Consider the following 27,875-nt stretch of genomic DNA (forward strand, 5'->3'; position numbering starts at 1 on the left):
GATTTGACTGTAATTGACGCTATATAAATAAAATTGAATTGAATTGAATTGAATTGACTATTTTTCAAAAAGGTACAAAACCAAAAAATTTTTCCCAGAATTTTGCCGTTTCCACTGACTTCTTCTGTTGTGACATTTCAGAATGCACATAGAAATAAAACACAAGCTGCATTTATGGAAACAATTGAAAATGTATATCAAAAATTCTATTTATAGCTGTTTTTTTTTGTTGTTTTGAAGTACATTACTGCTCTTAAAGGTACTTCTACTCTGACTTTAGAAAAGATTTGTAGCCAATTGTAAATCCATCCATCCATTCTCCTGGAGACTAAAAATGAAAATCTCCAGACAGAAAATCTGGATCTGGAGGCTAAAAACAATGACCTCCAGGTGGTAAAGGAAGCTCTGGAGCAGGACAAGTGGTTGATTCAGGAGGAAGTAAAAGTCCTGACAGAACAGAACAAAAAGTCTGAAGAAAGTCAAACGCTGCAGAAAGACAATGACGAGCTGCAGGAGCTCCTCGCTAAGAAACAGAAAACGAAGAGATTCTTCTGTTTCTTCAAGAGCGCAGAGCAGAGAGAAGAGGAGAAAATGGCAAAGAAAGAAAAGACATAGAAGAAGAAGAAGAAGAAGAAGAAGAAGAAGGTGGGTTGCTGGAGTTGGATGTTCTAAGCCTCCTTTCTCCAACGTCCTACCAACTTCCTCTCATCTTTCTCCCATTTTCCCCCTTCCTCAACCCCTTTATCCTCCCTTTGTCCTTCCTCTATCTTCCCTTTATCCTTCCTCTATCCAAAGGGCAGCACAGTGACTCAACGTTCAGCGCTACAGCCTCACAGGAACACTTCTTCATGTGTCTGTGGTGAGTTTTGTGTTTCTCCCCGTGCTTGCGTGGGCTTTGAAAATGTTGCATTTCTTATGATTTTTAAGGGTCAATAAATATTCCTTTTTGACAGTTTTGACCATTTTGAGTAATTTTGACCAAGTTTCGAGTCATTATGGACAAATTTTGAATCTTTCTGGATAGTTCTGAAGTTATTCTGAACAATCTTGTTTTGGACAATTTGAAATCATATTTTCAGTATGAAATATAGATCCATCCATTAGTTTTAAGCGCCAATGAATATTCAGTATTGTTAAGTTCAGCTTCAAGTCTTTGTTGAAGGTCTCAAGTCAATTTGGACAAACTTGTGGTAAATTTGGACAATTTTATGTCATGTTGGACAGATTTCATGCCAAAATTACAAAAATATTGGTGAAACATCGAACAAAGTCTGAATTTTTAGTAGAAAACATGGATCCATATATATATATATATTTACAGGAATTTTCTGGGGCCCCAACACCACCCTAGTTTGAATATTTTACACTTTTTTTTTTTTACCATTTTCAAGGTGTGATAACTCTAAATTTGGTTGCTGCTGGAGTTATTCGTTCATTTTTGATCCTCTGGAAACTCTTCCGTCTGTGTCCACACCAAATTTCATGGCTGTGGGAGTTTTATTTCTGGAGATATTGGAGCCTTCAAATGGTCTCCCAGGTCATACGAGGGTGAAAATAGGAAAGTTCTCAGGCCTGTCACCTATAAAAGGCTTGTGTGACGTTTGCCCTGTGGGCAGCGTCGGGCCTGGTTAGTACTTGGATGGAAGACCTCCTGGGAATAACAGGTGCTGTAAGCTTTTTCTGTCCTCATCCAGCAGTCTGTGCCTGCAGCCGTGAAGCTCCACTCTCACAACCGGGCCAGCACATTGAGACCCTCTTGTTCCTCAGCAGAAGCAGACAGCGCCACCTCCAGCAAGAATGTCAACTCAAGTGCCCTTGACACCAAATGGAAAGCAACATTCCAATTAAACTATCAAGACAAGCGTGGCTGCAATGGTTTTTTCAACATGTATTCCCAAGGAGTACCACTTCATGTTCAAGTATTTGCAATATTGAAGGTTTACTGCCCTCAAGCACTGCTCTTCAACCAACAAGTTCACTTTTGACAGCTTGGTGCCACACTACAAAGGACATTGTGTAGCTTAACGTTGCTGCCAACGCTCGTGGCCGTTGTGGTCTGGCCAGCCCCGCCCCCCCACCCCATGAAAAAACGAAGAAACGGGCTGAGAAAAGTCCAACAAGTGCCATGAGAGACAGCATGTGGTGTTCTGTCACCTATAAAAGGCTCATGTGATGCTCACCCTGTGACTTACGGCTACACCAGCCTGAATGCGCATGCACGGAGTCGGTACATGGAAGCTAGAGAAACTAGGGTGGAAGGCACAGTTTGTTTGAATCTGTGGGGAAAAGTGTTGGTGTGGGATTTTGAGATAGTTTTTGAACTTCGAGCTGTGTTTTTTACAACCCCCAGCAGTGGAAACACTGTTTGGGGGTTTTGTCTTTGAGTTTTTTCTGTTTTTTTTTTTTGATGATTTTGAGTGTGGCCACATCATCTGGCAAAATGGTGACGGGCAGGACGGACAACACGGCAAAGACCACAATGACGGAGAAGACCACAGAGAAAGGAAAAGGATGAATGGACACTGATGCCGAAAAACAAGAAACAAAGAATCCAGACTGCCAGACGACCACGAGACAGATCGATGAAAAAGGAGGGAGAAAGGAGGGAGAGAGCGCAACGGTGGCGGAGATGGAAGACGGAGCACAGAGAGGCAAACAGAAGAAGATGGTTTACAATAAAAAGTTGAGATGTCAGATTGAACTGCAGGGGGGAAGAAAAGCTGACGGTGATAGAGCTCTAGAGTCGTTCACGAGAACTGTGCAGGGGACTGATGGCCTGCTGGCAGCTGTCAGCGATAAAGTTCAAGGTGACAATGACCGGAGACTGAAGAGGCTCCTGGATGACTTCAAGATCGGGAGTACCGTGGTCATGGCCAAGAATTGACAAATGATGAGCTGGTGGTATCTTTTCTGGCACCGCCAGCTTATATAATGGATGAGGAAATTATAGAAAAACTAATAAGGTGGGGAGTGACGGCGGTGTCATCAGTTAAAAGAAGGATGCGGCCCAGAACAAACATAGCTGATGGCACAAGGTACGTGAAAGGTAAATTTACAGATTATGTTCAATCGCTGCCTTACTCTGTCATGCAACTGGACCAGACTCGAGCAGAGAACCACGCTACTGAGGCCAAGATGCAGTTTTAAGAATGGTTTATTGTAGGGAGGGGGAGTGAATTTGGCAGATGGAGAGTCGGAGTCTTGTCGGGGGGGGGAAGAATGAGGAGTGGTACCGGGTGGGCGGCGTTCCTGCCGGGGATCGGCGGCGGCTGGTTCCGGGAGGGGATCGGCGGCGGCTGGTTCCGGGAGGGGAAGCAGAGTGTGGCACCGGGTGGTCTTGGGATCCCTGGCGGCTGGAGGGGAAGCAAGGAGTGAGGGGCTGGAGAGCTAGGACACAGGCAGGGTGGACTGGAGGGATGCCAGGAGAAGGGGGAGTGACGCTGAGAGAGGGGTCCGAGGAATGACTGGGTCCAGGAGGGAAACCGGAGAAGCACAGCAGGCAAGAGTCTGAGCAGCAGATTCTGGCAAGACAGGAAAAACAAGGTTAGGTTTTGGTCTCAAAGACAGCAGGGCAAAAAAGGCGAGAAGGCGACTGACTAGGTGAGTCAAGGTCTAACGATCTGGCAGGGTGTTGCAGGATGAGCCGGTGTTTTATTGTCAGGGTGTAATCAGAAGAATGATCGTCAGCCACTCAGACTCTTGGTGGAGATGACTGATTAAGGGAATGGTTTCAGCTGCTCTCATCAGCTCTGCTGTCAGGAGAGGGAGAGAAGACAGGATGATTAATTAACAGGTGTCAGGTGTGGGTGAGCGTGAGGGGAGGATCCTGACATACTCAGCCCATTTCACGACTGTTACCAGCCCGGAATATGTAAGAGTAATGCTGCTAAGAGTGTTCCTCCAGACACACGGACATGCTGAAGACATAAAGTCAATATTGGAGCTCTTCATAGAACCATCTGTTGACAATATTGTACCAATTGTACCAATATTGTCCAGTGGTTTCTCACATGTCCATTCCATGAGAAGAGTCAAAGTTCTGGGGCCTCATTTATAAAACATTGCATAGGATCCATACTAAAGTTTGCGTACGCCGAAAATACGAAAAGGGCGTATGCCCCTCGCCCCTGATTTATAAAACTTTGCGTAAGCACAGCTGCATGCAATTTCTTGATAAATCACACACCAGCTGGAAGACTGCACAGGTGGATCCACCTCACATTCCGCCCACAACACACCCACATTTTACCATGAATGGTCAATGCAAAGTAACTCATGAATGTATCTGTATATAAATAAGCTGCTGATCCACGGCATTTCACGCAGCGCTGGCCGGTGTCGTGCCAAAGTAGTTACCCCCGACAGAAAATGTATCCCCTGCCGCGGGAGCGCATGCATTCGGAAGGGTGGAGTTATAATTCCGTGTTTAGATATCAGCGTAGTTTATTAATAAAACAAAACTTGGATTGTTACGATCATGATTTGATTGTCAAACATGTTTGGTAATGCAGCACGTGACATTTCTGTCTAAATAAATGCTTTTGCTATACATGGCGTGTTGCTCAGTTAATAGTATTCATCGCACTGCCTAACAATGTCTTTTCCTTCTCCTTTTTGTAATAAAGTGTAATGTTGCTACTCGATCACCCTGCTAACTAAACGTAGGCTCAATACCTTCTGGGTGGGAACTAGATTCAAACGCTCTGTAATTCAATCTTTAGAGCAATCTGTCCAAAGTCTGATACAGTAAAATCAACACCACTGTGAGCATTTTATCACACTGCCAGGCTCAATTCCATCAGGGTATCTTATCTTCAGATATTGGCGTTTGTTTGTTTGTTTTTTACTTTTGTTTTTAATTCCCCCTCTGTTGACCATCAGAACTTCAGAGCATTTATTCAGAAATTCTCAACACAGACAAATGACGATACAGGAGGATCTACCAGAACATGTTATGAGGGGAATACAGATTCTATCAACCTCATTGTCTGCACCTGCCAGAAAATGTATCCCCCCTCTATATTACTCAGGTGATGTGTTAACATCTTGTGGTTTATTCTGCAGACATTTCTCATCATGTTCAGCAAAACTTGTAAATTAGGACTAGTTTCTTTAATCACAGCTAAAGTTATAGGGGGATACAGATTATTTCAGCGTCAATGGCTGCACCTGCCAGAAAATGTATCCCCCTCTATATTACTCAGGTGATTTTACCAACATTTCAGCCTGATTTTTTTCTTATTGCAAAATTTGTTTTACAAAATGCTCAATTGATAAAACATTTTTTTAAAAAGTAAGTATTGTTACAGAAAAAAATTCATCTTGAAGAAAAAAGGTTTAATACTTAAATATTATACAGTTATTCAATTCAATTTTATTTATTTATATAGCGTCAAATACAGTCAACTCGTCTCAAGACGCTTTACAAAACCCAAATGCCTGACCCCCAGAGCAAGCCCAAAGGCGACAGTGGCAAGGAAAACACCCTTTTAACAGGGAAGAAACCTCAAGCAGAACCCGGCTCTATATAGGGGGGACCCATCTGCCTGCTGGCCGGGCGGGTTGAGAAGGACAGAAGAGGGCAAGGGGGAGGGATGGGAGAAGAGGGAGGGGTGGGAAAGCAAGGAAAACACAACACACATTTGGATACATGCATGACAGGATATGTGACACAGACAAAGTATAAGCTAACATTAAAAACTGACTCATAATTTACTCTTATGATGTACGGCTCTGACATTAAACATACTCCATATATAGCTAGCAGTAAAATTCAAACAGTATGTAAGTTAGCATAACAAGTATAGTGAAGGCAATGCAGAGTTGACTGGTGGAAAAGGGGAGTTGGAAGCAGAGGGCTGGAGGAAGGTCAGCAGCAGCATCCCACAGTGGACATGGTGGAGACTGGACCAGCTGGTGGAACATCAACCGCAGATCTGAAGCATCCATCTCTTGGACCAGGGACACTTGGAGAAATAGCACAGGGGGAAACAGAGTGAATGTACTGCAATAACGGTATACATATTAAATGTAAAGGTAGATAGAGAAGGGCTCAGTGCTTCAAGAAAAGTCCCCCAGCAGCCTAGGCCTATAGCAGCATGACTAGAGGCAGAACGAAGGGACGTCCAAGAGGGAGTCAGCTGTGCAATGAAGACACAAGCCGAACCCCTGTGGGTCACCCAGTCAGCCCCAACTATAAGATTTGTCAAAAAGGAACGTTTTAAGCCTGGTCTTAAAAATAGAGAGGGTATCTGCCTCCAGAACCCAAACTGGGAGCAGGTTCCACAGGAGAGGCGCCTGATAACTGAAGGCTCTGCCTCCCATTCTACTTTTAGAAATTCTAGGAACAACAAGTAAGCCTGCAGTTTGAGAGCGAAGAGTTCTACTAGGATAATAAGGTACTATCAGATCTTTAAGATATGATGGAGATTGGTTATTAAGAGCTTTATATGTCAGAAGAAGGATTTTAAATTCTATTCTGGATTTAACAGAAAGCCAGTGAAGAGAAGCAAGTATAGGGGAAATATGATCTCTTTTGCTAACTCCTGTCAGTACTCTCGCAGCAGCGTTTTGGATCAACTGTAGATGTTTGAGAGAGCTATTTGGACAACCCGATAATAAGGAATTGCAATAGTCAAGCCTGGAAGTAACAAAAGCATGAACTAATTTTTCTGCATCACTCTGAGACAGAATGTTCCTGATTTTTACAATATTACGCAGGTGAAAAAAGGAAGTCCTACAGACTTGCTTTATGTGTGAGTTAAAGGACATGTCCTGGTGAAAAATAACTCCAAGATTCCTCACAGTAGTACTGGAGGCCAATGTGATGCCATCCAGAGTAACTATTTGCTTTGAAAGCGAGTTTCTAAGATGTTTGGGGCCAAATACAATGACTTCAGTTTTGTCTGAATTTAGCAGTAGGAAGTTAAAAGTCATCCAGGTTTTAATGTCCTTAAGACAATCTTGCAGTCTAGCTAACTGATCAGTTTCATCTGGCTTCATAGATAAATACAATTGTGTGTCATCTGCATAACAATGGAAGTTAATACAATGCTTCCTAATAATATTGCCTAAAGGAAGCATGCATAATGTGAAAAGTATCGGTCCTAAGACAGAACCCTGAGGAACTCCATGATTAACTTTAGTATGAAGTCGTTACTGGTTAAAGCTAAAGGAATACAAGGTTCAACAGAGCTCTGACTCTTTGTCAGCCTGGCTACAGTGCTAAAGAGAAACCTAGGGTTGTTCTTGTTCTCATCTATTAAAGATGAATAATAAGTTGTCCTGGCATTACGAAGAGCTTTTTTATAGATTACTAGACTATTTTTCCAAGCCACATACACTTCCTCTGAATTAGTGGAATACCACTTTCTTTCCAGTTTTCGGGATGCCTGCTTTAAAGTCCGCAGCTGGGAATTATACCAAGGAGCAAGTCTTCTCTGAGATATAACTTTCTTTTTTACAGGTGCAACACTATCAAGAGTTGTACGCAGTGAGGCTGAAGCATTATTAACATAATAATCCACTTCTGTGGGGGTAAAATAATAATAATTGCCTTCTGATTTATCAGTAAATGTTGCTGAAGTAAACAGTGAGGGTATTATTTCCTTAAATTTAGATACTGAATTGTCAGACAAACACCTACTGTAATGATATTTGTTCTCAGCTGCTAAACAATCCTTTACTTTAAATTGAAATGTTATCATAAAATGGTCAGAAAGAAGAGGGTTCTGGGGAAATACTGTTAACTCTTCAATTTCTATGCCATAAGTCAGGACAAGGTCAAGAGTGTGATTAAAACTATGAGTTGATTTATTTACATGTTGAGAAAACCCAATTGAGTCTAATAATGAATTAAATAAATGCTTTTGCTATACATGGCGTGTTGCTCAGTTAATAGTATTCATCGCACTGCCTAACAATGTCTTTTCCTTCTCCTTTTTGTAATAAAGTGTAATGTTGCTACTCGATCACCCTGCTAACTAAACGTAGGCTCAATACCTTCTGGGTGGGAACTAGATTCAAACGCTCTGTAATTCAATCTTTAGAGCAATCTGTCCAAAGTCTGATACAGTAAAATCAACACCACTGTGAGCATTTTATCACACTGCCAGGCTCAATTCCATCAGGGTATCTTATCTTCAGATATTGGCGTTTGTTTGTTTGTTTGTTTGTTTTTTACTTTTGTTTTTAATTCCCCCACTGTTGACCATCAGAACTTCAGAGCATTTATTCAGAAATTCTCAACACAGACAAATGACGATACAGGAGGATCTACCAGAACATGTTATGAGGGGAATACAGATTCTATCAACCTCATTGTCTGCACCTGCCAGAAAATGTATCCCCCCTCTATATTACTCAGGTGATGTGCTAACATCCTGTGGTTTATTCTGCAGACATTTCTCATCATGTTCAGCAAAACTTGCAAATTAGGACTAGTTTCTTTAATCACAGCTAAAGTTATAGGGGGATACAGATTATTTCAGCGTCAGTGGCTGCACCTGCCAGAAAATGTATCCCCCCTCTATAGGCTACAAAACACGAGAACACATAGGTAGAGTACACGTGATCACGTCATTCCTTCAATTAATTATGCAAATTATGCAAATTACACAAGGTCAGCCTTCGAAAAAAAAGAAGAATAAAAAGGTCAGCTTTCGGCATGTTGGGACAGGTCCAGTGTCAGTGTCGTTGGTATCAGCAGCCTTGATTTTGTTAAAGTCAGCTAGCAATGAATCCTACGGACTACAAACAAATTTTGGAATATAAAGTTAAAAATGAGTATCCTCCGGATTTCACAAAAAGGGACAAATTTTTACTTCGACGGAAGTCTCATCTTTATGACATTGAAGGTAAGACCAATGATGTTACAACCATTTCGCAAATGTGACAGAATAAACATGTAACAAATATAATAGTCTATAACCATATCTGAAGTAGTTTTAGAAGGCTATGTCATGATTAAATGAGACATGACTCTATGTCTCATAATATTTTTCGGGCTGGCCCGCACATTCTGGGCTCCGCGTATTCGGGCTCAATTCACGGCGAATATTCCATTACGTCCGACGGTGGTGGGGGAGCGGTTGTATGACGGACGGAGGAACGAACTGAATATTCGGATTATCGGATCTTCGGGTCCAGCCCTAAATATTTTACAAATAATATTTAAATCTTAAAGTTGTTGGTATGTTTTGGAAGATAACACCTACACACGTGGACAAAATTGTTGGTACCCCTCAGGTAAAGAAGGAAAAACCCACAATTCTCACTGAAATCACTTGAAACTCACAAAAGTAACAATAAATAAAAATTTATTGAAAATTAAATAATCAAAAACAGCCATTACTTTTGAATTGTTGATTAACATACTTATTAAAAAAAAACAAACTAATGAAACAGGCCTGGACAAAAATGATGGTACCTCTATAAAAGATTGAAAACTATTTGACCAGAGTGACATGATTAACTCAGGTGTGTCATTTAATTGACATCACAGGTGTTTCCAAACTCATAATCAGTCAGTCTGCCTATTTAAAGGGAGACAAGTAGTCACCCTGCTGTTTGGTGAAAAGGTGTGTACCACACTGAACATGGACAACAGAAAGCGAAGGAGAGAATTGTCCCAGGACATCCGAAAAAAAATGATAGACAAACATCTTAAAGGTAAAGGCTATAAGACCATCTCTAAACAGCTTGAAGTTCCTGTGACAACAGTGGCTCATATTATTCAGAAGTTCAAGACCCACGGGACAGTAGCCAACCTCCCTGGACGTGGCCGCAAGAGGAAAATTGATGACAAATTGAAGAGACGGATCGTTGGAATTGTATCCAAAGAGCCCAGAGCAACCTCCAAAGAAATTAAAGGTGAACTCCAAGGCCAAGGTACATCAGTGTCAGATCGCACCATTCGTCGTTGTTTGAGCCAAAGTGGACTTCATGGGAGACGACCAAGGAGGACACCACTGCTGAAAAAAACTCATAAAAAAGCCAGACTGGAATTTGCAAAAATGCATGTTGACAAGCCACAAAGCTTCTGGGAGAATGTCCTTTGGACAGATGAGACCAAACTGGAGCTTTTTGGTAAGGCACATCAACTCTATGTTCATAGACTCAAAAACCAAGCATACGAAGAAAAGAACACTGTCCCTACGGTGAAACATGGAGGAGGCTCAGTAATGTTTTGGGGCTGCTTTGCTGCATCTGGCACAGGGTGTCTTGAAAGTGTGCAAGGTACGATGAAATCTGAAGACTATCAAGGCATTCTGGAGAGAAATGTGCTGCCTAGTGTCAGAAAGCTTGGTCTCAGTCGCAGGTCATGGGTCTTCCAACAGGACAACGATCCAAAACACACAGCCAAAAACACCCAAGAATGGCTGAGAGAAAAGCGTTGGACTATTCTAAAGTGGCCTTCTATGAGCCCAGATCTGAATCCCATTGAACATATGTGGAAGGAGCTGAAACATGCCATTTGGAGAAGACACCCATCAAACCTGAGACAACTGGAGCTGTTTGCTCATGAGGAGTGGGCCAAAATACCTGTTGACAGCTGCAGAACGCTCACTGACAAATACAGAAATCGTTTAATTGCAGTGATTGCCTCAAAAGGTTGTGCAACAAAATATTAAGTTATGGGTACCATCATTTTTGTCCAGCCCTATTTCATTAGTTTGTTTTTTTAAATAATTATGTTAATCAACAATTCAAAAGTGATGGCTGATTTTGATTATTTAATTTTCAATAAATTTTTATTTATTGTTACTTTTGTGAGTTTCAAGTGATTTCAGTGAGAATTGTGGGTTTTTCCTTCTTTAACTGAGGGGTACCAACAATTTTGTCCACGTGTGTATGTAATCTGCGCGGTAAGACTAACATTGAGACTTTTTTTAATGAAACCGTATACCATCCAGTGTGTATCATGCATTTAAGAGTAATAATGTCTGAAATACTGCTCCTTTTCCTCTCATCATTTAGGAGGGGAGCTTTATTATTGGCGACACAAGGGTACTGCAAAAGCCCTGAAAACCAAGGTGGTCTGTGGGGCTAATCAGGCCAATGAAATCTTTGTTGATTTTCATGCAAGTCCCACTGGGGCACACTGTGGCCAGACAAAAACTCGAGATGCCATCTCCAAAAGGTTTTATTGGCCAGGGATGTCAGTGGACATCAACAAGTGGGTAAGTCAGCCCTAAATTGAAAGCACATGTAATTACAATGGAATGGGGTCCTGAAAAACAGTTTCTCCTATTTTATTTTGCTCAAATTCCATGAAAAAAACATTATCATGGTATTACGCGTACATGTGCTTATTTAAAACCACTACTCATCCATAATATGTCATCATAAGGTTTCCCAGTGTTCAGCTTGCCAGGCAAGCAGTGACGCCATTAAAATGCCCACAGAGTTCATTCCCATCAAGGTGAGTTCAGCCAAAGAAGGCCAAAATGTTTTTAAATCAATAGAAACCACTGAAATATTTTTCTCAGTATAAAGACAATGAGAGAAAAGATGCTCTGAGTGCATTTTTTTTCCACAGGTAGTTAGTCCTCAATGTTATTCTATATATCAACAAAGAAGGCAGTATGCATTAATGCAATTTTTTAAATAAAAATATAACTTGACAATGTTTTTACTACAAAAGGTTTACCAGCCCTTTGAGTTGGTGGGGATGGATCTAATTGGCAAACTGACAGAGACAAAGAATGGACATCAATACATCTGCGTGATGATTGATTATTTCACAAAATGGCCACAGGCCTACCCTCTGACCTCAAAGACAGCCAAAGAAGTTGCACAGTGCATCATGAAGTTTGTCCATCAGTTTGAATCACCAAAAAGAATTTTAACAGACCAGGGGACAGAATTCGTCAATGCTGTAAGTATTTAAATCCTTGGCAGAATTTGTCTTTCTGAAATATTAGTCACCAATAATTTTAACTATTATTATTTGATTCAGGTAACCCCTCATTTTGTTGCAAATTCATTCTGTTTATGTAACACAGCCATATGTATGAACTGATTTCTTGACAGGATGTTGTTATTAATGTCATATCAAAAATGTCAACAAAAACTTGTGCTTGTAGATCAACTCAAAAGTGTGTGAAATCCTTCACATCAAGAGCAGCCTCTGCTCTCCCTATCACCCTCAAACAAATGGGTTAGTGGAAAAAATGAATGGCAAAATCCAGAGGTGAGTTCTTCATTTTAGTTATAAATTGATAACTCTAAATTTTCATCAGTGCATTTTCTGTTGACAATAGCACGCTATCTGACTTACACTCAAAGCTTTCTGGCTTATTGTGTTGTTCTCTTCTGATATGATCCTTGCTTGTGTTGCATAGATCCCTGAACCATGTCACTTTGAGTGTCTGTTAAATTAGACTGTAACATTTCAAACTCTGTTACTTAAATTATGTTTTTATACATGCATTAGGGTGTGGCTTCCCAAGCCATATGGAGAATTATTATTACAAAGTCAAAGTCAGTTTAATTTTTTTTTGCTATGGTGATGAATATCAGTGCTTTAAAATCATCTGTTTTCTCAGAGCCCTCAGCAAAGTGGTCGGTGAGCATCCAGATACTTGGGATGATTATCTGGATGCAGTGATGTTTGGTCTCAGAACCAAAAAACAGATGACCACCAAGTACTCACCGTATGTCTTGATGTTTGGCAGAGAGGCTTGTTACCCTTCACAAGTCCCAGAACACTATGTGGTCAGTTTATGATCTACCTATTAGTCTCTATGTCAGTCTGAGTACATAATCAATCTGCATTTGTCTCTGTCCATTTGTCCATCTTTCTCTCTCACACTCTTTCTCTGTACACACTGACAGATCAGACTGCATTATGACACGCTGTCTTCCTATCAGCTTCCAAGATTTATATATCTACATGACAACTGTCTAAGGATTATTATATTTATCTACAATCATTGCATATACAGAGTAAATTTAGCAGTCATCTGTGGTGGGCTGTATAACCCTAAAAAGATTTGGATACAAACATCAAATAATCTGTTTTTCTTCAAAGGTTGACAACTCTGTGAAGGACACAGTGGGACAGGAGGATTTGTCGCAGGACATTCGGCAGCAACAGGACCTCTTGGAGCTGGTCAGAGAAAATCTAAACAAAGGACATGAAAAAACAAGGGGAAAAGTCAAGCCAAAAGCCAAACTATTAAACTTCAAAGTTGGGGACAGGGTTTGGAGACAGAACATCAGGAGCCAACAAAGAAAGGGGGTCAAATTGGAGCACAGCTTTTTAGGCCCTTATACTATTGTGGCAATAACTGACAAAAGTGTAGATCTCCAGGATGACAAAGGGACAGCCTTCTGCAAAATCAATATGAACCAACTAAAGTTGACCATTGAAGACACAGCCAGAGTTCCACACCGGAGTATGACCAAAAAATCAGCATCAGTGGTGCAACAGGCATCATCATCCCTGTTAAAACCAACAGCCCCAGCAACTACAGTCCCAGCAGCAGCTACAGCCCCAGCAACTGCAGCTCTAGAAACAACCCCAGCAACTGCAGCTCTAGAAACAACCCCAGCAACTGCAGCTCTAGAAACAACCCCAGCAACTGCAGCTCTACAAACAACCCCAGCAACTGCAGCTCTAGAAACAACCCCAGCAACTGCAGCTCTAGAAACAACCCCAGCGACTACAGCCACAGAAACAGCCCCAGCAACTACAGCCCCAGTAGCTACAGCCCCAGCAGCTGTCCCACCAACCGCAGTCCACCCAAATCCCATACTGCCATTACAGCCAGCAGCAGAAACACCAACCTATACACAAGCTCTTGCAGAGAAATGTAAGATTTTCTATGTGTATGTCCTCTCTCTGTCTCTGTTTTCTCCCTATCGCTATTTCTTTCTTCTTATCTTTGGGTGTGTGTGTGTGTGTGTGTGTGTGTGTGTGTGTGTGTGTGTGTGTGTGGGTAGCAAAGATGGCAAAATATATATCACTTGCTTCTTTCCCCTCATTTAATTTTCTTAATAATTATCTTCTTTTGTTATTTTGACAGATGTTAAGGATGCTTGGGCAGGAAAAGATGTTCATGTCCTCCTGTCCAAAATAGGGGCATACAAGTTGAATTACTGGGACATTTACAGACTTGGTCCTGACATGGAGTTGGAAAGCGAGGTACAATATTATTTAACTTTATTTTTTGCTATATAAATATGTTTTACAGCTTTACAAGTCAGCTTGAAAACAGTCAGAGTATTTGTATGGTAAAAAAGTATTATGTTTTGTGGTTTAATTTTTCTTACAGGTGATCAATGCATATTTGGCAATCATAGTGCGTGAACGAAATCGCCACAATCCTGCAAAAGCAGCATTCATTGATTCGTTTGCTATGACTGCAATGTGGCAAAGAAGATCTCAAAGGCTCAAGGTAAGCATTGGTATGATGAATGTTATGGATTTCCCTCGGATTTCAATTTAGTTGAAATTTTAAAGGTAAATGAAACCTATTGCTTTCAATATTTCAGATACATCTATTGTAAATCTTTATTTTACATATGTCAAGAGATATTGTGCTTGAAACAATTTCGTTGTAGGAATCTAATTTCTAATTATTTTTTAATGTGCAATTCAGATTTGAATTAAATTATTCCATTTTACGATTCCATTCAATTTTAGATTAAACCCCTGGAGTATAAGATTATTCTTGGAGTTCTAAATGAGCATCATCACTGGACACTTGTGGTAAAGAAATTTTATAAATAAACCATATTATAAAAAGAGTAAATATACTACTGCAGTGCCTGGTATAAAATAGAGTAGGTGAAGAAGTAATGTCTCAGTAATTTTTTTTCATGGGAAAAATATTTTTAGGTCATCTACCCACAAGAAAAAAAGTCCTTGTACTTGGATCCGCTGGGCGAGTCGAAGGAAGCCATCAACAAATGTTTGGACACAACAAGGTGAGGATACTTGTTTTAAAACCATGGTAACAGGCATGTCAACTATCGCCACAAAATTGGCACACATTAATGTTATATCAATTTAGAAATTACTCTTTTATTTATGTAGGGCTTTCATGCGAAAACAAGGCTGCAATTTTTCAAGGTGGAGATGTGAGACTGTACCACACACAAAACAGTGTGACAGTACGTCATGTGGAGTCTTTGCACTCAAAGTATGTTTGCTTTGCAGAGCAATGTCGTCATCCTCAAATTTCTGTATTGTAACATGACTGTCCATTTGTTATTTTTTTTATTTTTTACCCAAGACAAATAATGTTATGCTTTTTTGAGATGTCTAAAACTCAGAAGTTATTAAGTTACAGCAGATTAATATCATTATATGGTGACATGTAAGCTCGTAATTACTAAGATGCATAGCTTAAGGTTATGTTGAAATCTCTTTTTCAGTTTGCAGAATGCCTCCTGCAAAAGAGAGACGCAAATTTTCCTGCCACAAATGATGCCATAAACAGATACAGGCAGGAAATTGCTGTTTCTCTTCTCCTGGAAACTGGTAGGACATATTTTAGTATTTCATAGACTTGTCCATAAAAATCCTGTAAAAATGTTACAGTTATAGTAAATACTCTCACGTAACCTAAATATTAATTATATTTTCATGCATGACAATATTACACATGCTCTTATTTTTTCTGTCCTCTTTTTTTAACAGATGACCTAACAGACAGATGCCACTTCTGTGGGGAAAAGGAACATGAGTCTGATGTGAACTGGGTAACTTGAGCAATCCAGTAACATTTATCTCTAAATCTGAAATGGAATACTGTTTTGATAGTGGGAATTGTCTTTAATGCTTATGTTAGATTCTTCTGTTATACTGAGGGCCATTGTTTTATTTCTGACTTCGCTCCACTTGAAGTAATAATTGCTGAATTGATTGCAACAATAACAATGTACAGCTTCCTGAAAGACATTTTTTAAAACCTGGATTCTATGTCTTTCAGATACAGTGTGATGTTTGTCTGCGGTGGTTCCACCAAATGTGCCTTCAAGGCCCACCGGCAAAAGACGCCTTTGTTTGCATGGCTTGCTAAAGTCCTGAGCTCAATGAATAGTGTATAGAGTTGTCATCGTTAAATAGTTGGATTAAAATGTTCGTTCTCTTTTTTATTTTTGTTATTTATCTTCAGCTGTATATATCTTTTTTCCTAAAACTGATTGTGTTATTATTTATATAAGTTATTGGTAAGTTCAGTACTTTTAAGAGACATAGTTGTTATAACTTTGTTGTTAGCATGGCTTCTGCTTCTGCCTCTTCCTCTCCCTCTCTCTCCCTCTCCTGCTCAGTGTGCCACATGTTTAGTTATTTCTCTGCCTCCTTTAGTGATAACGATATGTGTAATAAGTGCAGCCTTTTTGTAGTTGTGGAGGCGAGGCTCTCCGAATTGGAATCGCGGCTCCGCACCATGGAAAATAACCCGCTAGCAGCTAGCCAGGCCCCCTTAGCCGGTGCGGACCGCAATAGCTTAGCTAGTGTAGCATCTGTTAGCCGTCCCTTAGCAGCGCCCGAACAGCCGGGTGGATGGGTGACAGTTCGTAGGAAAAACAGTCCTAAACTCAAGCCTGCTGTCCCGGCTCACCACAAACCGCTTCATGTTTCTAATCCTTTTTCCCCGCTCAGCGACACACCCGCTGAGAAACCAACTCTGATCATTGGCAGCTCCATAGTCAGAAACGTGAAGCTAGCGACACCAGCGACCATAGTTAAATGCCTCCCAGGGGCCAGAGCGGGCGACATAGAAGCAAATTTGAAACTGCTGGCTAAAGATAATCGTAAATATAGTAAGATTGTTATTCACGTCGGCGGTAACGAAACCCGGTTACGCCAATCGGAGGTCACCAAAATTAGCGTGGCATCGGTGTGTACTTTCGCCAAAACCATGTCGGACTCTGTAGTTTTCTCTGGACCCTTGCCTGATCTGACCAGCGATGACATGTTTAGCCGCATGTCGTCGTTTCGCCGCTGGTTGTCTATGTGGTGTCCATCAAACGACGTGGGCTTTATTGATAATTGGAGCTCTTTTTGGGGAAAACCTGGTCTGATTAGGAGAGACGGCATCCATCCCACTTTGGCTGGTGCAGCTCTCATTTCTAGGAATATGGCTGATTTTATTAGTACTCCTAAAGCATGACAACCCAGAGTTAAGACCAGGATGCAGAGCTGTAGTCTTACACACCTCTCTGCAGTTTCCTCACAGCTGTCACCCTCCAGTAATTCAGTTAACTTTATTGAGACTGTGTCTGTCCCCCGACCACCAAAATTCAATAAATTACACAAATCAAAAATATACAAAAGAAATAGTAACCACAAAAATTTAATAAAAATTAATACCACTATTTCAACAGAGCACAGAGACAGGAAAATTAAATGTGGTCTGTTAAATATTAGATCTCTCTCGTCTAAATCTCTGCTAGTAAATGAGTTGATAACTGATCACCAGATTGATTTGTTCTGTTTGACTGAAACCTGGTTGCAGCAGGAAGAATTTGTTAGCCTAAACGAATCAACTCCCCCTAGTCATATTAACTGTCATATTCCTCGAATCACAGGCCGAGGAGGAGGAGTAGCAGCAATCTACCATTCTAGTTTAAAATTGAACCAGAGGCCTAAACCCGATTACAGCTCATTTGAAAATCTCACTCTTAGTCTCTCTCATCCAAATCTGAAAGCTCAGAAACCAGTTTTATTTGTTGTTATATATCGTCCTCCTGCTCCTTATTCTGAGTTTTTATCTCAATTCTCAGACTTTTTATCTGAATTAGTGCTCAGTTCAGACAAAGTTATAATTGTGGGTGACTTTAACATTCATGTTGACATAGACAGCGACAGCCTTACAACAGCTTTTAATTCATTATTAGACTCAATTGGGTTTTCTCAACATGTAAATAAATCAACTCATAGTTTTAATCACACTCTTGACCTTGTCCTGACTTATGGCATAGAAATTGAAGAGTTAACAGTATTTCCCCAGAACCCTCTTCTTTCTGACCATTTTATGATAACATTTCAATTTAAAGTAAAGGATTGTATAGCAGCTGAGAACAAATATCATTACAGTAGGTGTTTGTCTGACAATTCAGTATCTAAATTTAAGGAAATAATACCCTCACTGTTTACTTCAGCAACATTTACTGATAAATCAGAAGGCAATTATTATTATTTTACCCCCACAGAAGTGGATTATTATGTTAATAATGCTTCAGCCTCACTGCGTACAACTCTTGATAGTGTTGCACCTGTAAAAAAGAAAGTTATATCTCAGAGAAGACTTGCTCCTTGGTATAATTCCCAGCTGCGGACTTTAAAGCAGGCATCCCGAAAACTGGAAAGAAAGTGGTATTCCACTAATTCAGAGGAAGTGTATGTGGCTTGGAAAAATAGTCTAGTAATCTATAAAAAAGCTCTTCGTAATGCCAGGACAACTTATTATTCATCTTTAATAGATGAGAACAAGAACAACCCTAGGTTTCTCTTTAGCACTGTAGCCAGGCTGACAAAGAGTCAGAGCTCTGTTGAACCTTGTATTCCTTTAGCTTTAACCAGTAACGACTTCATACTAAAGTTAATCATGGAGTTCCTCAGGGTTCTGTCTTAGGACCGATACTTTTCACATTATACATGCTTCCTTTAGGCAATATTATTAGGAAGCATTGTATTAACTTCCATTGTTATGCAGATGACACACAATTGTATTTATCTATGAAGCCAGATGAAACTGATCAGTTAGCTAGACTGCAAGATTGTCTTAAGGACATTAAAACCTGGATGACTTTTAACTTCCTACTGCTAAATTCAGACAAAACTGAAGTCATGGTATTTGGCCCCACACATCTTAGAAACTCGCTTTCAAAGCAAATAGTTACTCTGGATGGCATCACATTGGCCTCCAGTACTACTGTGAGGAATCTTGGAGTTATTTTTCACCAGGACATGTCCTTTAACTCACACATAAAGCAAGTCTGTAGGACTTCCTTTTTTCACCTGCGTAATATTGTAAAAATCAGGAACATTCTGTCTCAGAGTGATGCAGAAAAATTAGTTCATGCTTTTGTTACTTCCAGGCTTGACTATTGCAATTCCTTATTATCGGGTTGTCCAAATAGCTCTCTCAAACATCTACAGTTGATCCAAAACGCTGCTGCGAGAGTACTGACAGGAGTTAGCAAAAGAGATCATATTTCCCCTATACTTGCTTCTCTTCACTGGCTTCCTGTTAAATCCAGAATATAATTTAAAATCCTTCTTCTGACATATAAAGCTCTTAATAACCAATCTCCATCATATCTTAAAGATCTGATAGTACCTTATTATCCTAGTAGAACTCTTCGCTCTCAAACTGCAGGCTTACTTGTTGTTCCTAGAATTTCTAAAAGTAGAATGGGAGGCAGAGCCTTCAGTTATCAGGCGCCTCTCCTGTGGAACCTGCTCCCAGTTTGGGTTCTGGAGGCAGATACCCTCTCTATTTTTAAGACCAGGCTTAAAACGTTCCTTTTTGACAAATCTTATAGTTGGGGCTGACTGGGTGACCCACAGGGGTTCGGCTTGTGTCTTCATTGCACAGCTGACTCCCTCTTGGACGTCCCTTCGTTCTGCCTCTAGTCATGCTGCTATAGGCCTAGGCTGCTGGGGGACTTTTCTTGACGCACTGAGCCCTTCTCTATCTACCTTTATATTTAATATGTATACCGTTATTGCAGTACATTCACTCTGTTTCCCCCTGTGCTATTTCTCCGAGTGTCCCTGGTCCAAGAGATGGATGCTTCAGATCTGCGGTTGATGTTCCACCAGCTGGTCCAGTCTCCACCATGTCCACTGTGGGATGCTGCTGCTGACCTTCCTCCAGCCCTCTGCTTCCAACTCCCCTTTTCCACCAGTCAACTCTGCATTGCCTTCACTATACTTGTTATGCTAACTTACATACTGTTTGAATTTTACTGCTAGCTATATATGGAGTATGTTTAATGTCAGAGCCGTACATCATAAGAGTAAATTATGAGTCAGTTTTTAATGTTAGCTTATACTTTGTCTGTGTCACATATCCTGTCATGCATGTATCCAAATGTGTGTTGTGTTTTCCTTGCTTTCCCACCCCTCCCTCTTCTCCCATCCCTCCCCCTTGCCCTCTTCTGTCCTTCTCAACCCGCCCGGCCAGCAGGCAGATGGGTCCCCCCTATATAGAGCCGGGTTCTGCTTGAGGTTTCTTCCCTGTTAAAAGGGTGTTTTCCTTGCCACTGTCGCCTTTGGGCTTGCTCTGGGGGTCAGGCATTTGGGTTTTGTAAAGCGTCTTGAGACGAGTTGACTGTATTTGACGCTATATAAATAAATAAAATTGAATTGAATAACTGTATAATATTTAAGTATTAAACCTTTTTTCTTCAAGATGAATTTTTTTCTGTAACAATACTTACTTTTTAAAAAAATGTTTTATCAATTGAGCATTTTGTAAAACAAATTTTGCAATAAGAAAAAAATCAGGCTGAAATGTTGGTAAAATCACCTGAGTAATATAGAGGGGGATACATTTTCTGGCAGGTGCAGCCATTGACGCTGAAATAATCTGTATCCCCCTATAACTTTAGCTGTGATTAAAGAAACTAGTCCTAATTTACAAGTTTTGCTGAACATGATGAGAAATGTCTGCAGAATAAACCACAAGATGTTAACACATCACCTGAGTAATATAGAGGGGGGATACATTTTCTGGCAGGTGCAGACAATGAGGTTGATAGAATCTGTATTCCCCTCATAACATGTTCTGGTAGATCCTCCTGTATCGTCATTTGTCTGTGTTGAGAATTTCTGAATAAATGCTCTGAAGTTCTGATGGTCAACAGAGGGGGAATTAAAAACAAAAGTAAAAAACAAACAAACAAACGCCAATATCTGAAGATAAGATACCCTGATGGAATTGAGCCTGGCAGTGTGATAAAATGCTCACAGTGGTGTTGATTTTACTGTATCAGACTTTGGACAGATTGCTCTAAAGATTGAATTACAGAGCGTTTGAATCTAGTTCCCACCCAGAAGGTATTGAGCCTACGTTTAGTTAGCAGGGTGATCGAGTAGCAACATTACACTTTATTACAAAAAGGAGAAGGAAAAGACATTGTTAGGCAGTGCGATGAATACTATTAACTGAGCAACACGCCATGTATAGCAAAAGCATTTATTTAGACAGAAATGTCACGTGCTGCATTACCAAACATGTTTGACAATCAAATCATGATCGTAACAATCCAAGTTTTGTTTTATTAATAAACTACGCTGATATCTAAACACGGAATTATAACTCCACCCTTCCGAATGCATGCGCTCCCGCGGCAGGGGATACATTTTCTGTCGGGGGTAACTACTTTGGCACGACACCGGCAGTCTTTTCACTGCTGTGCGTCAGAATGAATGAATCATGTGTGACCCAGGCCACCCTGCCACTAAATTTGTTATGATCATGTCCGATGTACAAATAATTTGCACACTGATTGAATGTGCATTTTTTCGGTTCACATAGAGAAATTCATCTTCACTCGGGAGTTGTGGTGTGAAGCATGTGTGCCTGTGTGCCTGTACAGGGCTGATTAATGTTTGGACGCTCATCCCATTCGGCCGCATGCGGATAAATAAACAAAATTCTTTACTTTTTTTTTTTGCCTTTTTACTGTGATAGTTGCAGTGAAGAGTGACAGGAAATGGGGAGAAGAGTAGGAAGACATGCATAAAAGTGCCGCGGGCAGGAATCGAACCCGACCCACTGCGTCGGAGACCACCCCTACAAATGGATGAGCCATACAGGCGCCGGGTGATTAGTAAACAAAATTATTTAATAAAGATCACCGCACCGGCCCCAGATACCGGCCCTTCGGTCAAACGACCGAATGAAATAACGTTCAATCCGCTCCTGTTAATATATGAACATAGTTCTGCAAATACAGTCGTCGGCCGAATGGCGCACTATAGGAACATCTACTACAATGAGGGTTTATGATTATCCGGCTCTACAAGTCTAATATGTGATAACAATAAAGGTTTGAGATCAGTCTGGTTTCAATTCGCCACTTCATCCTCCGGCACTGCCGTTCCCTCTGTCTCCAAAATGTGCTTAAGCAAGCATCAAAGTTGGCGCACAGGTGCGCACATTCTCACGTCAAGTTTGTTTTTAGAAATCACAACGTACACAGCGTACGTCACTTTCTACGCAAAGTTTGTGATTTACGCCCTGTTTTGTGCGTAAAGTAGCATCAAGAATCAAGGTTGGCGCACCGTGCGCACATTCTCACGCCAAGTTTGTTTTTATAAATCACAACCTTTGCGTAAACTGGACCTTTGCCCTGTTTTGTGCGTACGCAAGCTTTATAAATGAGGCCCCAGGTGAGAATAGTTGTTTTCCTCACTCCTGTTCTGGATCAACTGAAAAGTGTGAACTCTGCTTTGTGGAGATGTTCGGTCTCACAGAGACAATTTTAAATAGTTTGGGCTCAGATTGCCCCCAGAGGAACACCAACGCTGCAATACGTGTTCAGCACACTGAAAAAATATCACCATGATAATTTCATGCTTAATAAGTTGTCCCATCAAATCAGGAAAAGTCATGAAATATGAAGCAAAAAAGGGAAATAAAAGTCAACTATTATTTTTGAATGATAAACATTGAATGGAGATAACTGGAAGATTAAAACAAACATGAATTGACTTCTGTTTGACTTCTCCAGGAATAGTAAAAAAGAGACAAAAGAACTGAATAAAAGGAAACACATGGTCAGACCACTCCTCTATGGAGGGTGACCAGGGGCCTGTTTCACGAAGCAGGTTCAAGAAACTCTGAGTTTCTTCCGCAACTCTGAGTTGATGTACTCTGAGATAGAAAACTGAGTTTTCGGTTTCACAACGGCTGATATGAGTTGGTTTAATCAACTCGGAGTAGTTTGACCCGGAGTTACGCGCGTGCACCGCAACTGTGAAAAGACAGCATCAATGGAACCCCGATTCGACGAGTCACCATGGAAACGGGGAAGCGAAAGGCTGCGTTTTTGAAATGGAAGTTTTTAACGCGCTCATATGGTGAGTTTGATCACGTTTTTAGAAAGAAGTGCAACACCGCTGCAGCTGCAAAAGAGAGAGAGACGGCGTGGAGAACACTGCTGCCCGGATCAATGCGTAAGTTTAAATGTAGTCTTTTGTAATCGTAATAATATTACTGGGAATAACTGTCTGAATGGCAGCCTAGTAAGTTATTTCATTGAGGCGAAATCCCGACGGGGCAGCAGCTTAAGATGAAATATAAAAACATTGTTCAAACAGGTCAGACCTCGGCATTATCTCATGGAGGTACTTCATGTTGGTCATGTTTTACATTGTAAAGTAGCCTAAATATTAAGTGGCTGTTTGACTGTGCAGTTGTTTTATCCACACAGCCTAAATGTCTGCATCCATATCATGTCCTGTTAAATAATTAAGCCTATTTAAACTAACATAGACTTCTGCTCAGCCAACAGAAACAAAGTAGATGCTTGTAAAACGGTGGTATAAAAGGTCATGGATGCATACATATATATATATATATATATATATATACACATATATGAGATTATTTAGTTCTCTTTTGTGTCTTTTTAAAAAAAAAATCTTTTGGCCCCTTCACACCACAACAGACCTTGTAATTGCAAGTAGGCAACACTCCAAAGATTTATCCAAATGGTAGTTTAAGTTTTATACAGAGGTATGTTACTGATAGTTCTCTTTTGGGTTTCAGATAAAAAGATGAATATGACACAAAAGTTCAGAATTCCAAATTGTTGTAGTGGCTATGCCCAATGTTTGTGCAATAGCTCTGATCGATTTTCCCTCTTCTCTCAGCTTCAAAATGGTTTGCTTTTCTCCCATAGACAGCTCTCTGGTCTTCATGTTTGTTTAACAGAAAAGGCAGTTTTCACAGGTGAAACCCAAAGCCAAAAACAAGAACTATTTAATGTCTCTGCAATCGATCTAAAAAGCAACACCTGGGAAACTAGAAACAGCCATCAGTCAAATGTTCCACTACTTTTATTCACTTGAAAAGTGGGTGGGCTCAAAGAAAAGGTCATCTTGCCTGGGTTGTTTAACACCTCTTGATGTAAAAACCATGAAATAAAAGCTGGCATTCTGAACTTTTGTGTCATATTCATCTTTTTATCTGAAACCCAAATGTCTTCCCAAAGGTATTCCATCTCTTGTGGATTTAATTAACATCTTGTGATATCATCTTGACATAAACAGATAATTCAGACTCAGAGTAGTTTATATGGATCACTTGCAAGTTTTAACTTGCACAGACACTCTACAGTTCAACAGTGATCCTAACCTACAAACAATTAACAATAACAACACTGGTATGAACGATTGCTCACACGCAAAAATGCACTATGTAAGCTTTTGTGAATAGTGTTTTTTTTTTTTAACAACAAACACACATGCATTGCATTGAGCGAGAAACGATAACAAAAGTGCATTACATTGAGTAAAACAACACAGTGTTCTATTGTGTCAAAACATTTCACAATAAGCGTGCTGCACTGTTAAGTATCAGTGTGTGTGTTGCTGCTGTCTCTCAGTCTGTGCCTGCAGTGAGGCCAGGTGCTCCTGGGGGAATTCACCGGTGTGTGGCCATCTATCAGAGTGCTGACAGCGGTTCCATCCCGCAGGAGCCCAGCCTGTGTGTGTGTGTGTGTGTGTGTGTGTGTGTGTGTGTGTGTGTGTGTGTGTGTGTGTGTGTGTGTGTGTGTGTGTGAGAGAGAGAGAGAGAGAGAGAGAGAGTCAGCTGGATGGATGGGGAAAACTGGACGGTTGGGGAAAACGTCTGTGGGGCTGTGATTGGTGACAGGAACTGGCTGGATGGGGACATCTGCTGTAGGGCCCGCTGGATGGGGAAACTGGACGGTTGGGGATGGGAAATGTGTCATGAGACGGATGGGGTTGGAGAAAACTGCTATGGGCAGGAGGGTCATCACAGAGGGCTGTGATTGGTGGCAGGAGCATATAAACAGACATCGAGATCCTAGAGAGAGAGAGAGAGAGAGAGAGAGAGGGTCAGACAACAGTCGAACTAATGGTGTTCATCGAGTCATCATGGCAATGGGGAAGCGAAAGGCTGCGTTTTTGAACTGGAAATTTTGAACGCGCTCATATGGTGAGTTTGAACACGTTTTTAGAAAGAAGTGCAACACCGCTGCAGCTGCAAAAGAGAGAGAGACGGCGTGGAGAACACTGCTGGCCGGATCAATGCGTAAGTTTAAATGTAGTCCTTTGTAATCGTAATGATATTACAGAGAAAAACTGTCTGAATGGTAGCCTGTTAAGTTATTTCATTTAGGTGAAATCACGCTGGGGAGAAGCGCAGCAGCTTAAGATGAAATATAAAAACATTGTTCAAACAGGTAAGACCTCGGCATTATTTCATGGAGGTACTTCATGTTGATCATTTTTTACATTGTGAAGTAGCCTAAATGTAAACTAAAGCTCTATATCTATAAACTTATCCACAATCATCGTCGAACACACATACTGCCGCTTTTCGGCATATATTAACATCTACTTCCTCTTTGGCCTTTCAAAATAAAATATCCTTAATATATATGCATAGACATGCTCTTATTGTGTAACCGGACGTACCGCGGATGCGCTCAGCGCAGCAGCAACTTGACGCTCCAACGTTAGATGGCGAAAATACACATCTTCCAGTTAAAAGCAGGGGTGAAAGTAAGCCGGAACGGTCCCGTACTTCGTTCCGGCAAAAGATCTGGTCGCGGAACGCAGTACCACGAAAAGATCGGGTGGTGGTACGCCGCTCTTCCACCGGTATCTATGGGTATGCGGCCCGGCTGCCTGCTATCATTCAGCAGTACGTGAGTGCGCATGCATGTCTACTACTTCTTCTTCTTCTTCTTCTTGTAAATTTTCGGCAGGCTGGATGCCTTGCGGCACATTGCTGCCACTCACAGGTCAGGGTGAGAATGCAGAATTCAGACCATTCCTACTTCCAAAGATGTAATCCTGTGGAATTAACAAAATGAAGGATTGCGTTCACCGTCCTCGCCTGGTCCTCTCTCGGATTAAGGGGACTCCTCATTGTAATTGATTTCTTTCCCTCGTGTGACAACTTGGCATATAGCTGTGTTCTTTGCTCCTCAAACAGGCTGCACTCCATAGGCAGATGTTTTTTGTTGTAGCAAAATTTTTATTTTTTTTCTTTCTTTATTTAACAAGAACACAACAAACTCAAATGTATACATAAGTACATCAAAAATTGAAAACATTCACACCTTCTATTAAATTAAGATTTCATAGAGGAAAAAATAAAAGAAAATAATAACAAATATAATGAATGAGGGATAAATAATCAAATGAATGAAAAACAAATAAATAACTAACTAATGAGTGAGGAAGGGAGATTATGTTAACCAATACAAGGGGTTCAGGATAAATTAACAGTTGTAATCAGATTATACAATTTGACTGCAAGGGGAGTATTTATATGTTTTAGACACTGTTGAACTAAGGAGATTTCATTTTTAAGAGCAGTCCATGAAGGCGGGACTTAGCGTAGCGACACTTGTGAATATAGTGTTTTGTGAAAATGATCAAATTCTTCACTAAAAATTCATTTTTTAAAATTATTCTTAAGAATTACCCCAACTTGAATATTTTGAAAGGACCAGAAATCTATGTTGACGGAGCTGGACGATATTACATCATGGAGAGATTTCCATATATCTTGAATGACGTACAGAGGGACACCTCCCTCGCGACAAACCTCGGTCATGTAGTATGTATATGTGTATCATGCACCACCCCGCCCGGGTCCTCTCACGAGCGCAGAAAATGGGTCATGTTCATATACAAGAGGTCCACTGTGGTTACAGTGCGTGTACATGCACAGCCTAACACGTGTAGGTCCCCTCTGATGGAAGGTCAGTCCCGCCGAAGCGTTCAGGTTGGCGACATAAAGGATGAGATCCGACCACGAACAGCTGCCGTGGTCACAACGTACAGAAGGACACCTCCCTCGCGACAAACCTCGGTCACGTAATGTCTATATGTGTAACATGCACGTGTTTCAATATTCTATATAGACTGCGTAGCCATAGTTTTGCTGTAGCATGCATACATGATGAAATAAAAGAACGGGTCAACGATGTTGAGTCAAACGTTGTTATTTTCATTATTGCTTTGTTTATACAACAACAACAACAACAACACAGATACCCAAGGTTACCAGTCTTCCTCACCCCACCCCGCCCGGGTCCTCTCACGAGCGCAGAAAATGGGTCACGTTCATATACAAGAGGTCCACTGTGGTCACAGTGCGCGTACATGCACAGCCTAACACGTGTAGGTCCCCTCTGACAGAAGGTCGGTCCCGCCGAAGTGTTCAGGTTGGCGACAAAAAGGATGATACCGACCACGAACAGCTGCCGTGGTCACAACGTACAGAGGGGACACCTCCCTCACGACAAACCTCGGTCATGTAGTGTGTATATTGTCAATATTCGTGGTCATGGATATGGGATCCCTGGTCAGCCATAAAGATGGAGTTATGAAGGAGTGGCAGCAGAATGAGAGAGCACGGTATATTATAACCCTTGATTTATAATGCAATATGCTATGACCTAATGAATGTGTGAATTAACCGAATACATTATTACTTTTTATCTTCTTTAATTTTGAAACAAGTGTAGAAATCAGATGAATGCGTCATTCATTCCTCATTCAGAAGAATGAATGATGGGTTGATTATTTTTGAAGAATGTCTTTTTAATTTCTTAATTCTTTATACATTTTAATAAGTTGATTGTTCTTTAAAAGTATCCTTTTTATATTCTTTAATGTTGAACAATAAATACTGGTC

The 27,875-nt window shown here is 40.7% G+C and overlaps 2 protein-coding genes and 1 long non-coding RNA gene across 3 annotated transcripts in view; 1 reads left to right on the forward strand and 2 right to left on the reverse strand.

Moving 5' to 3' along the window:
* The window catches only part of LOC110972432 (zinc finger protein 391-like), a 240,306-nt gene that overhangs the window by 36,341 nt on the left and 176,090 nt on the right, over positions 1-27,875 (reverse strand). The window lies entirely within an intron of this gene.
* LOC127533168 (uncharacterized) lies at positions 9,203-20,316 on the forward strand. The gene is made up of 2 exons (XM_051945652.1): positions 9,203-9,551; positions 16,702-20,316. The coding sequence occupies exon 2, from the start codon at positions 17,151-17,153 to the stop codon at positions 18,591-18,593; it is 1,443 nt and encodes a 480-aa protein (XP_051801612.1). The 5' UTR covers positions 9,203-9,551; positions 16,702-17,150; the 3' UTR covers positions 18,594-20,316.
* Positions 21,151-26,571, reverse strand: LOC127533179 (uncharacterized). The gene is made up of 2 exons (XR_007940942.1): positions 25,640-26,571; positions 21,151-25,025 (listed from the first exon to the last, which is right to left on the reverse strand). It is a non-coding gene; the product is annotated as an uncharacterized LOC127533179 (long non-coding RNA).

The sequence above is a fragment of the Acanthochromis polyacanthus genome, chromosome 3 (assembly GCF_021347895.1).
Source record: "Acanthochromis polyacanthus isolate Apoly-LR-REF ecotype Palm Island chromosome 3, KAUST_Apoly_ChrSc, whole genome shotgun sequence".
Lineage (NCBI taxonomy): Eukaryota > Metazoa > Chordata > Actinopteri > Pomacentridae > Acanthochromis > Acanthochromis polyacanthus.